Source organism: Ctenocephalides felis, unplaced genomic scaffold (genome assembly GCF_003426905.1).
Source record: "Ctenocephalides felis isolate EL2017-DRISC unplaced genomic scaffold, ASM342690v1 CF-g0.4_SCAFFOLD_03571, whole genome shotgun sequence".
NCBI lineage: Eukaryota > Metazoa > Arthropoda > Insecta > Siphonaptera > Pulicidae > Ctenocephalides > Ctenocephalides felis.
In genome coordinates, this window is record NW_020539725.1 from 53,009,181 (window position 1) to 53,022,423 (window position 13,243).

Sequence of the window (13,243 nt, forward strand, 5' to 3'; positions counted from 1 at the left end):
TTACTAAAAAGTACTTAATATGCTAAAGAATAAAATATTTAAAATGAATAATATAATTCATTAATTTTGACTGATAAATTTCAAAAAAAAATTCTGTCAATTTGCTATTATAAATTATACAAAAACAAGATATGTCAAAGATTTAAATATTAAATATAATACAATAATTTTGACAACTAAAAGTTTTATAAATATAATGTTATTTACAATTTGTATTTAAATATTACATTCTTGAATAAATTTACGTTTCAGAGGTTTCTGAACATTTTGGCACAAACAATTTGAATGATTCAAAAAACATTACATTCCTATTGATGGGGTGATGTGCAAATTAGTTTTCGGCAAAGGTAGGTCCAGCCGCTTCGGAGATACCAAGCTAGAAGTGCAAAAAATGGCTTTTTTGAGAGAATCAACCATCCGATTTCAATGCGTTGCTTGCGTTGACGAAAAATTGCTTTTGGGATTTTTTTTTTATTTTCAAAAATTTTTTTTTGAATACCAAAAACAATTCGAATTTTAATTCTAATTCTAGCTAAAGTTCTAAAACTCACTTTAATACTTCAAATAAATAATTTTAACTTTGAATTCAGTTTATATAATTCTTATAAATATTAGACAATATCCTTCATTTTAAATTCGATTGATTAAGTTTTGCTTATTTACGTAGACAATTTCGGAAACACCGATCAACCGATTTGAATAATTCAAAAAACATTCGATTCGTATTAATAGGAGACGTGCTGGTTAGTTTTTGCCAAAGGCAGGTCTAGCCGTTCCGAAGATACGGGGAAAAAGTGCCAAAAACGGTGATCCCCGTTTTTAAGAGAACGGAGCGTCCGATTTTAATAGTTCAAAAAACATTTCACTTGTATTGGTAACATAAGATGAAGAACAGATTAAATTTTTGGGAAGGCAGGTCTAGCGGTTATGGAGTCTTAATAAAAATCAGTTAAAAAAATATCATTTGGCGGTCAAAAATGTTTATTGGACATATGTACATCAATTTACCAGATATTTTATAGAGATTTTAATAATGTGTACGCATTTTGTGTAAATTTTTTTAGGTTCCGTACCGAGATTTTTAATTACGGTGCGATAAGTACCAGCAATTTGCCTTGAGGCACAATGTCATGCACCACCAGTTAGTAAATAAATAATGCGATTTCTTGATCATGTGTCACCGCATGCATTTCCATCAGGGTGTGCAAAGAGTTGACTGTTAGACAGTCGCTATCTACTATCTAGTAAAGAGCCTTGATCGAATCACCGCGTACGAGCCATAGCTGAGGTCACATCACATAGACAGGAAATAGATTGAAATAGATAAAATGAAAAGAAAAAAGGAAAAAGCAAAAAAACTACGCACACCACATTTGTACAAAGGCACAAAGTGAAAAACGCCACGAGTGAAAGAAAATGCCCAACGTCGTTGGGAAATTGTGAAATGCTTCGCTCGTGATGCAGCGAATGCGTCGGCAAAGTCGAAAAGAATCTTATTCTTATTTTAATGCAGTTCCTTTTGCGGATAAATTCACAGGAAAATTTTACTTGTTCTAGTTAACTGGAAATTCATGTGAATTTATGTAGGAAAAGTATTTTGGCATTCTCCATAAAGATGAACGATAAAAAAATCACTTCATATTTTTCTTTTGAAAGCTTGAATCAAAATATTATTAACAATGAATAATCCATAAAAAACTTTGTCAATAAAGTCAGAATAGAGCGGGGCTTGAAGGTCCGCGGGTACAAAGGTCCAATACCACTACCTCAAAAACAAGTAAAGTGTGACATTTTTCAACGATACTATTTTAAAGTAGAAGAAAATGGTAACCAGCCATCGCCTTAAATTGGGCGTCATCGCAATCAGGAGATAAAGGGTCACTGTTATTTTTTATGTAATTTCTAGAATAGCTAAGGTGCGGTTGGCGAAAAAACCAAAACTTATGCACTTTCAATGTGTTAAGAATGAAAAAATAGTAAAAAAGTGTAAAATGAGTTTAAAAAAGCAATTTTACAAGGGATAAATAAATAGTTATTTCGACTCGGATAATAAATTATAGTGACAAAATTCCATAAGAAAGTTGTATCCAGTGCGATCTTCATAAAATTTTTTATGAAGATCCATAAAAAAGCCTAAAATTTAATTAAAATATTATAGAAATATGGTATATTTCAATCTATAGATAAAAATTCTACTTTTAAAAATAATAGTAAGTTACATTCTATTATAAGACTCATTATCATTCTTCTGGAAATGCGTCACTTATATTTATTATATATTCAATATTCTTGACTAATATATTCCATCAGACAATAAGTATATTCTTTGATGGAATATTTTTTCACATATAAAACGTAAGAAGGAAAGATGATTGCTCTTAAAATAGATATTCGTGTGAATATATAAAAGTAATTTAGTATTGATTTATCAATGAAGTTTTAAATTATATTCATATATTTTTGAAATATTCATAAGATTTTGTCATCATGGCGTTATTTTGAAATACGAGGTTAAACGTTTAATGTTTATTTTTATATAGATAGGGAAGAGCGGAGCTTGAAAGTCTTCGGATAAAAAGGTCCATCACCAATATCTCAAAAACAAGTAAACTTAGGAATTTTTTAATAACGATATTTATGAGTAGAAAAAAAGTGTAATCAGCCATCGCCTCAAATCAAGCATCAGATCCAAATACAAGATAAAATTTATATACAGTTTATCTTCGTAAAAAATGTGCAAATTTACATTTTGCATTGGTTGAACACTGCAACTATTATTTAGTAAAATCCCTTTAAAATCAAAAAAAAAATTGGTCTTGTTTGTCCACTGGCTGTACCATGTTACCTTGCCTAAGGGGTAGCAAGAATCAGGTGACAATTTTTTTAAAAATAGCAAAAAAAATAGTTATACAATAATGATTTAACTTGGAATTTTACTGTACATAATTCGATAATTGCTTATTTATTATGTGCTATTTGTTTTAAAGTAGTGCATTTGGTTTAGACAGTATAATTACTTGAAGTGAAAATGGACCTTTGTGCCCAGCCTTGCACTTTTCATTTTTCCCATATCATTAACATATTCCAGTAAACTAAATGATAAAACACACATAAACACATAAATATATATTCCAGTTTTAAGATAATAATGTATATAAATTCTCAAGATAAATATTGAAAATAATTGTGATGTCCAAGAATATTTTAATATAAGAATGTTTGTTTTTATTATTTTGAGTATACTTGATCATGAACTACAAATACAGGATTATGAAAAATCTTTCAGCTATAAAATTAATCTTTAATTTTTTATATCATTATAATAAACAAAATAAAAAATAAACAAAACGATAAAACTTGAACTGCCACGACAGTTTATTAGTCACCTAACCCGATATTATAATATAAAATCTAGTTACAAATTAAATGCACCGTGAATCACTTAAAATTTATCGCACAGTTTTCCAGGTCATTACGAAAATATTACGAAGACAAAGAGCCGAAATAATCATTCACTTTATGTATTTCTGGCTTGTTACAGTATAATTTCAGCCCTGTTACGAGCGCCGATATAGAGTCCGGAGTCCGGATGATTCGCTCGGTGACTCCGGGTACGGAAATGTAAGTTGAGAGTGATTACGGTGTTATAGATGATGTCTGGAGTAACGTTAGAGCCCCTGTGTAAATATTACCGAAAAAGCCACACCGTTTAGGACCGTCGGTTGTAAATATATCAATTTAATAAGTTTTAACTTCCCGAAGAACAAGTTGGTATTTTGGGTAGAAAATCCGATTGACTAATTTTATGTTCACGGCGTTTTAAGTCATTCTGAATCTATTGGTACTGAAAAATTGTCTGAACAAATATTCTATAACATTACCATGGATTAGTTTACTCGAATTACCCTGGATTAATTATAAAATTTTATTAAAGTTTGAAATGCATGCATGTATTAGGTGTGTGCATATTTTTTCTTTTAATGATGTATTATATCTAATTTAATTTGTATCTGTTTTTCAGTTTTTCATAAAATTGAATTATCTGCAATGATTTCTAACAATATTAACAGCTCCTATTGTAATCCGGCAAACAAACCACAATAAATTAATATATTGATTTCTTATTGATTAAGTTGATTAAATATGCATTTCAAAAAGTTCATGAAACTTAAAACAAATAATTTTGTTGTTTATTTACTGAAAAATCATTTGACATTGAGCAATTATATTGTGAAATCAAATTCAAATTGTCAAATCAATTAGATCACAACAAATAACACATATCAAACAAACAACTATCTGACTATATCATTAAAACTCTCAACTAATTCATGATTGTCGAAAAGTGTGTCATTTTTGCTATTTTTCAAAAATTTGTCATCTGGTTTTTTTAACCCCATGAGCGAAGTCAAGGAGCAAAAAGGTCCAATGTTTTATATTTAATTTTAAAAAGTTTTCACGACAACATAGCTACATTATTCAACCAATGAACAATATAAATTTCCTGGGCACATTTTTCACAGAAATAACAATGTATATAACTTTGATCTGGTATTTTGCCAGAAACAATCATCAGCAGGGATGGAATAACTATTTATTTAACTTATAGCTTGTAAAAGTGCTCTTTTTAACTTAATTTACTTTTTTATTCTTATTCATTTTTTATTTGCCAGGATTAATATTGAGTTGGTCCTTTTTACCCCACCCACGTGTAAGCTTTTATAGAAATTATATAAATAACCGTTGAATCTAACTTTAAATTTACAAGTTTATAAAAAAATTAAATAACATATACTAAAAAATTATATTAAGGTCTCGTAAACTAAACAACTGTGCTCACAACCAAAATTTAAATACGCAAGTGCAAAGTGGTTTTGATAAAAAGTTTTGATATCCTTCGTTAAATTTAGGGGTGAAATTCTGAATTTTGATTATAATATAATAGTAAAATAATTAATGTCACTCTAAACTCAATATAAAATATAATATGACTATGACTAGTGTGATTCACATTGCATTTATAATAGTTCAAATTACACGATCATGAAAACTAATGGAATTCAATTACTACTTTGTCCTACATTCAACAAATATATCATCACAGCATTAATTTTATTTTGAGTTAATAATAGAGCGAAAATCTATTTTTAATTCACTTTTAATTCAATATTTTGCAAAATTCTGGAATGAAGCCAAACCCATAATTACTGGAATAATTTATTTAATTGCTAAGTTTATTATGCTACACTATTTCTTAAATTATGTTAGCAAAAATTCTGGCAAGTGGTCAAATGAAATCTATAGATTTAAATGAATGCACGTATGTCTCTGAATTTTTTTTCTTAGAATAGTTTTGAGAAACCTTTGTATATAGAGTATTATAAAATATTGCATAAAAGGGTTTCCCTATATTAATATTTCGGAAATAGCTATTTGGCATGAAACATCTCTGTTGCCCAACATCTTTCATATTTCTGACCGTCATTTCATTTTCAATAGCATTTTATAGTTTTCCAAGTGATATTGAATCGATTCTACGTGCTTGCAATACTTTCGATATTTTATAAAAACAATAGTACCTGAAACGATTCTATACGTAACCGTTGGGAATATATAAAATGTCAATGACATTTTGAAGATGACACTATAAAATTTAAATTAAGTTATTAGCGAATTTTTGTAATTCATGAATATCTCAAATTCCCAATGTTTACATGATATTGCATTCATTTGCTGTGTTATTCAAAAATTTGTTAGTTAAGTATTGTATTTTTCAAATAGATAAATGATATGAATAACCAAATTCTCAATTCCAATGCAATTAAAAGTTTTCATGTGACACGTTTACAGATTTTAATATGCTAATTAAAATTAAATATCAAATATAAAACAAATACAAACTCGTAATGTTCTCAATTATCTTATTATTAAATGTTTGAAAATTATGAGATTTGTATGCATAATACTATATAAATAGTACTTATAGATATTATAATGTAAGTCTTCTATCTTAAGCAAACTATCCGCCATCGGAGTAGATTTTATATCGTTTCGCAATTCTTCATTCAATATTGATTTTGAATACGTTATTATGGAATAGGTAAATTCGAAACACGTTTTACCTCTTGAGATATTTCAGCAAAAGCAGTATATTAACTAGGGTTGTAAAAATTGAAATATATTACTCTCTTGCCCCATACATGGTAGTAAAATATTTCGAGAAAATTAATTATTTTATAAAATTCACCTTTTTCAAGTATCTGTATTATTTATTCAATTTTGAACTTAAAAGTTGTATCATCAAGATTTAAAAATATCGATTTACGATTCACATTTACAACATTTTTTTTAGAATGAAAGTTATAAATTGTTTTTACATTTTATATGTATAAAATATGTTGAGCGCTACTATTAATTGATGTATCTTATAAATGCAAAATTATATTTTACGATGTTGGAAATAATTTCAAAATCAGTAAATGGAATATAAAATGAATTTCAGTGTCAATAAATTAGCAATTATTGCATTAACTCTGGGACGTTCTACTTAACCTAGAAAAAAATCCTTGGTAATTATTGACATACAAACTTTTATTGGTTAATTATCCAGACTTTAAAGTGAATATCTGTAATGGATATTTTAACCTTTTTTTGTAAAATCAAGCAGATTCTAGGAGAAATTCATTCTTATTTTATGTTATAGTTCAGAAAACAATACGAAATCATATACTAGTATGAAATATTAATCAATACTTTAAATTGAAATGTTGACCATGAGACGTTCTACAAAATCCCAGACTAAACTTACTGAATTACTGGCAAACAACATTTTAAAGAATAACTATTCAGATTTCAAAATATTTTTTTTAAATTATAAGTAAATCCAATTACAAATGTGCTAGTTTCAAATTTTTGATTTTAGAAGAAACCTAACTTTATATCGTGTCACAGATATAAAAAATTATCTAAAATACATCGATTTCAAGTTATCAATAATTTAAATCGAAATATATGAGCGACGAGACGTTCTACGCAATGTAACAAAAATTCTTGACTGAATAATTATTATTTAGATTGCCAATCAATATTAACATTAGTTGGAATTAAGGGACTATCTAATGCAGCAATTCAAAAAAATGTTGTATATTTATGAAGTTTACTATTTAATATTCCTAACTATTTAAAAATATGTGTACGAGACGATTTTTTAAAATTCGAATTATTTTTGGAGGCTGTATTAACATGATAATCCTCTTGAGTTTCCTTTCTTTTGCAAAACGTTAAACGCGTTTTTCTCAAAACTTTCTTTTTCAATACGATGTTCACGATATCTACAGGACCGATTCATTTGCAGTTTTCTCTGTCTTTTCATTTCGTTTTTTTAAAAATTCGAAAAACTCAAAACTTTCGTTTTTTTTCAAACAGTCGCTATTTTGTAAATTTTTTTAAACTTAATCTTATTATATGCATTGGGACATTATTCTAGATAAATAGGTTTTTTTTATTTCGGATTACAATGAAGGTTGCAATCGTCGGCTTAGTCACGTGTCAATTTTTTGCGATACCCTACGTCAACAACAGCTAATCTTTAAAATTATTAACATTTTTCAACTTTCCTTCTTTACTATTGTAACGTTGATAAATCATAAATAAAGATAGTAAAAATTGTTTGCCTTTTTACGAAAATTTCAAAATGGCCTAAAATTTATGTCTTTACACTAGAATACTCCCTTAACCAATCCTAATCTCAAGGACTATTATTGACTATTATTGAATTTGTTTCAATATCTGGCTTACCTTCATCATGCAGTACTGAGATGCGCCTATCATTGGTAACTCTGGCCGAGTCGGCGGTGAGCACTTGTCCTCTACCAGTCTTCCAGAGCACAGTGTCAGCACCTCCTGGTGCGTCCGAGGTCATAGGTCGGATCACGCACGTCAGCAACGCGTCCCCGCCTTCGACCACGGCCACGGGCGCTCTTTCTGAAATCATACCAAAGATCAGATCAGACAAGTATGATGACCGAATGTCCATCCAACCGAGTGACAGGTCTCTAGTGTTACTACGGATGTAAGACTTTAGACTAGAGTATCTTGTGTGGGACGATAATAGCTTCTGCTTGAGGAAATTTGTATGAGTTGATTGTATTTTGGGTCTGAGATGTTGCAGATTTATGGTTTATACAGGTATATAGATTGTTGCTTGATATGCCGAGGTAATACGGGTTCCTCAGTGTTTCATATTCATAATTTCATAATTTATTATATTATTGCTATTATTAACTTCACGTAGGGTAAGTTATAGTAACAAAATCATTAATCGCATAAAAATCAAAAATGAAAATCTTTATATACCTCTACGTTTCAAAGGCTTTTTAATATTTTAGAAGAAATTTACTTAGAAATACTTAGGATGTGTATGTGTGTGTGTGTGTCCGTACATGTGTGTGTATATGTATGTACGAATACAATTTTTCATCGATAATTTCGAGACCGATTTGAATGATCCAAAAATCATTTTATTCGTATTGACGAAATGAAAATTTGGAGAGGCAGGTCTAGCAATTTCGAAAATGCCATAAAAAAGTGAAAAAATCCATTTGGCGAACAAAAGCGATCGATTAGACATATGCACATCAAATTATCAGATGTTTTATAGATATTTTAATAATAGAAACAAATTTTGTTCACTTTGCTTTGATATTTCGTTTCTACGCAACTAACGTATAGCAATTGCTTTGAAAAAAAAGGTTCAAAATTTCCAAAATATTTAAAATTATTTTTATTTCAAATATTTCCAAAGAATAGAAAAAATCTAATTTTTCAAAAATTTTAAGGCACGATGCCTTAAGCACCACTAGTTAATCCTTATTTCATGCTGAAGAACTATTAGACACTTCGAACTAAAAAGAACAAGAATTAATTATAATCTTGAGTCTATAATTACTATAAGAGCAGAAAATATCATATATCAAGTCAATAATTTTAAAAATTTCAAATATTTTTAGTACGGGATTTGTTTTAAGGCACGATACCATGCACCACTAGTTAATCTTGAAAAACTATTAGATGCTTCAAGCTAAAAAGAACAAGAATTAAACACGATCCTGAGTCTATAATTATTATAAGAACAAAAAATATAATATATCAAGTCGTAGGTTTATTATAATTATGCATTCGATCATCAACAATGTACTGATGCTAATAAAAAACAAGCCGTAGTTAATACAAAATATTTTTTTTATAAATATTATTAGACTAATTATAGTCACAATAATTTTAATGTTAATTATCTCTATAGAGCGAAATTATACTTATTCGTTCAACAATCCTTTACTATAAACTATTTTTTATTACGGTGGAGCGATCGTGTACTTTATGAGAACCTTGAATTGAATAGAAACAAAAATACTTTTTTGTTTATACATAATAAATAAAAACGCATTTAAATCCAGAAAAATCTTATGTTTCAAATCTGGAAGCATATCCGCTGTTTATTAATATGCAATTCTATAATAAAACATATATGAATTCAAATTGACTCACACATAGCTTTCTACATAAAGAGCACATGCGATGTATGAGCAAATAAAAAACATTCACTCTGCACGCAAAATGTAGAGAAAATCTTTTTCGCCATTTCCATTTTATTTATCTAAATAATTCGTGTGACGATGTTGTGATATTTACATATGAACTGAAAATTATAACGGCGTCAAATTGAGTTTACACTCCGTATACGGGTCCCGCATATGCATATGGAAAATACTGATTCTTTTACCAAAATATAAATAGAAACGCATAATAGAATATTCATAAAATCAGAATTATTTTGCTTGTCACTTTTTTGTGCGAGTAAAATTTGGGAACGTATATCATTCACACATAGCGCTCCGTAAACAAAAATGTTGAATGATTCTCTTCGCAAATTTGTAAATAAAAACTATTACATACATAATTAAACGATTATTCAGCAGTTGTTGATTCATTTCAAAGCTATCATACGGCTTCGCAGTTTTTACATTTGTGTGAAAAACACCTGAATATAAAAATGAATTCTATGTACTAGCAACGTCGATCGTTCAAAATGAAATAAAGCTCTCGGCTTGTAGAGGATTTTACTTTGTAACGGATTAAGCCATTAAGCTCGTTCTGATATATTCTGCAATATTTTTATTATTTTCTGTTCCAAGTGCTATTGTTTAAAACCGCACTACAATTTTGAGCTTGAAAAACAGTATATCAGAGATATAGTTTGAGTGGATATATAACTAGAATGAAATATGTGGAAACAGAATGAATATACTTCATCAAAAATACAGAGATATTTGTAGAAGTGCTTGAGTTACTAAAGTCAAAAAATCAGTTTCATAGATATTTAATTGAAATATTATAAATAAAAATAGAACAATGTAATGATATTTGCATATGCAGTAATTGTATTATTCAAATTACTATCAAAGTTAAAACTAATCAATAATACAGACTTGAACTGATTCACCAAAAAGATATGTTGAAACTACGGTAGTTTATCATTGTCCTTTTTTACTATAAACTTTCAGAGTGCATAAAGTAGACAAAGAAAAGAGATCAAAGTTCCCTAAGTATGTTTTGTTATAAGGAACTAACTACTTATAGCAAAGGATGCTTCGCTGTGATTAATGATCCTTTTTTTAGTTTAGCGTTAACTTCCTCTTTGGAAGCTAACCTTTTTGCAGTTTAATGTAAATTGCTGTGAAATTTGTATATTTAATAATATTGCAATGGCCATTAAAATAGAAATTGTATTCGGCATTTATAAGCTAATAATAATCTAGTATTTTCAAAGTGCCCGAAAAGGGAAAATTTTGCTTTAAAGCATAATACCAAATAATTTTTATTAAATATTTCTCATATAAATTGGGTTTTAGATGAATGGCCCATTAGAGCTGACAACAATCAAAATGACCTATTACAATTACATATTACTTATCTTCACTTAAAGAAATCATTACAATATATTGTCAATTTTGATTCTTGGTGACATGGGAAAAAAATGTTCAAATATCAAACATCAAAAATTGTTTTATTACTATTATCATTCATTTTCTTCTTCAAAGGAAGAAATCTTTCCTCCTCAAAGTAAACTGAAAACATATTTCGGTCGCTCTCGACAACAAACTCGATCACAATATCACAATATTATTTCGGTTCTACGCCGTAGACAATATTTCTCCTAAATTCTCATGCTGATGGCATTGCTTGTGTAAATTTATGACTTACTGAAATATACAACATCTACGTCTACGGCTCATATATTTTATTACCGGTAGCATTATGCTCCCTGCCGCACAAAACTATAAAAGAATTGTTGTGCAATGTGCATTATGATGACGGTGCATGGCGAAATTTATAAACTTGGGCGAAAAATAAGAGGAAATAGTAAATCAACCGGAATTTCGGATTTATTTCATTCTCAAAAACATTATAGTATTTTTTACACATTTTAGTAATATAGTAATAGAAAGAACCACATACAAATAAAATACAATAATGTATATAGAATAAATAAAATTCAAAATTTAACTGACTTCTTTAAAGTATGAATAATAATTATTTAACCTCTGAATAGTAGATATTATTTTTGACAAGCTCTATATGTTACTTTTGAGCACAGTATAAAATCAATGATAATTTATTTATCAATTACCAATTTGAATAATTTGTAATATGTTGCTGCCAATATATGTTAATCTGCACGTCCGATAATTCGATCTGAAATTTGATCATGATTGACAAATAAAGTCATATGCAACTGCGCTTGAAGCGTGGGTATAATCTCGTATTAATTACTAATATTGTTCGTAACTACAATTAATATTCAATAAAGTTAGATAGTATATCAAAACAGTGAGAGATCATTGTATTATTACAAATAAAAAAAGTAACTTATTTAAATGCTTTCTTTGTAATAACCGTATTTAGAGAGAAATTTTTCTCTTATGTCCAGAAAATCATATTTTGCGAATATCAAGACAGTTGTTCTACTAAAAATGATCTCGAATATAAAAATCTGTTTTAAGTCGATTACCCAAATATTTGGGTGCTGAACCTAGACAATATTTTAACAAATCCAGTAAGTGGCGGCAAAGAAACAGATTTTAATAACGCGCATAAACGAAAGCTTATACAAGTCATAACATTTGCATAGAAACAGTCTGGCCCGGTTATATATATTTTTATGTTTAAACGAGCCGGCGAGTAATTTACATGGAATTTATATTGCCAGGACATGAAACCAATAAATTAAGGGATTTTTTGTGTGCTTTCCCGGAATTCGGTGGATAATTACATTTGCGACGCATTTCCGGCTTCGCGTACGTTGCGCGTCTAAATTGAAAAACATATATCCACATTTTACAGATCCGCATTTTCTATCGAATTATTTAATTACAACGAATTTACTGACACTTGAGTTTTTAATGAGATAAAATGCTACAAATTATTTTTCTGAACGTCGAATACACGAATCAAATTAAAAAAGTAATAGAATTTTTTTGTAATTTATAGTTTGGCCTCATCCGATGCCAATGCAAGCAAATTGAGCCCGACATACCCATACAAAAGACCTAGGGGCATATATATATATAAATATATATATATATATATATAAAATATATATACATATAAAATTCTTCTGTACGGGCGTATGATTTGATACTTCTCCTCAACGGTTATTCGGATTTTGGTAATTCTTTTTAGAGTTTGTCAAAAGAAATTTTTAAAATTTATTGAACGATAAAACTATAGTAATATTGTAGAAATAAATGGCAAAAATTACAAAAAATCACTTAACATTGTTTGACATTGAAAACATTTGAATTTAGCAGAAATTATGAGCTTAGATAATATTAGAATATAATATACAAGAACAATGTAATGTTTACATTATTATTCCCGAAAGCAGCTGAGATGTGCCAAAAATTAAAATAATATAAGATACAGTCAACAGTATGTGTTTGGCAGATGAAACTATATAATTCTGTATATAATAAATAACGCAATAAGTCCAAAATTGCATGTACATTAATTTTTTAAACATATGCATGTCGAATTTTGGTTCATTTTACCAAATCATTTGATAATACAGAAAAATATTTCTACTTATTAAAAAAATGATTTAGAATTTTGTTTCATGTGTCAAAAATTAATTTGTTTGGCATTGGATATGGAATATTTAGCAAATTGATCTTACAATTAGATT

The 13,243-nt window shown here is 28.4% G+C and overlaps 1 protein-coding gene across 1 annotated transcript in view; it reads right to left on the reverse strand.

Annotated features, from left to right (window-relative positions):
- Positions 1 to 7,747: 7,747 nt before the first annotated feature.
- Positions 7,748 to 13,243, reverse strand: part of LOC113386249 — a 169,627-nt gene continuing 164,131 nt past the window's right edge. The window contains exon 3 of the mRNA XM_026624039.1: positions 7,748 to 7,983. Coding sequence (XP_026479824.1) covers positions 7,748 to 7,983 — 236 coding nt within the window. The remainder of the gene's footprint in view (positions 7,984 to 13,243) is intronic.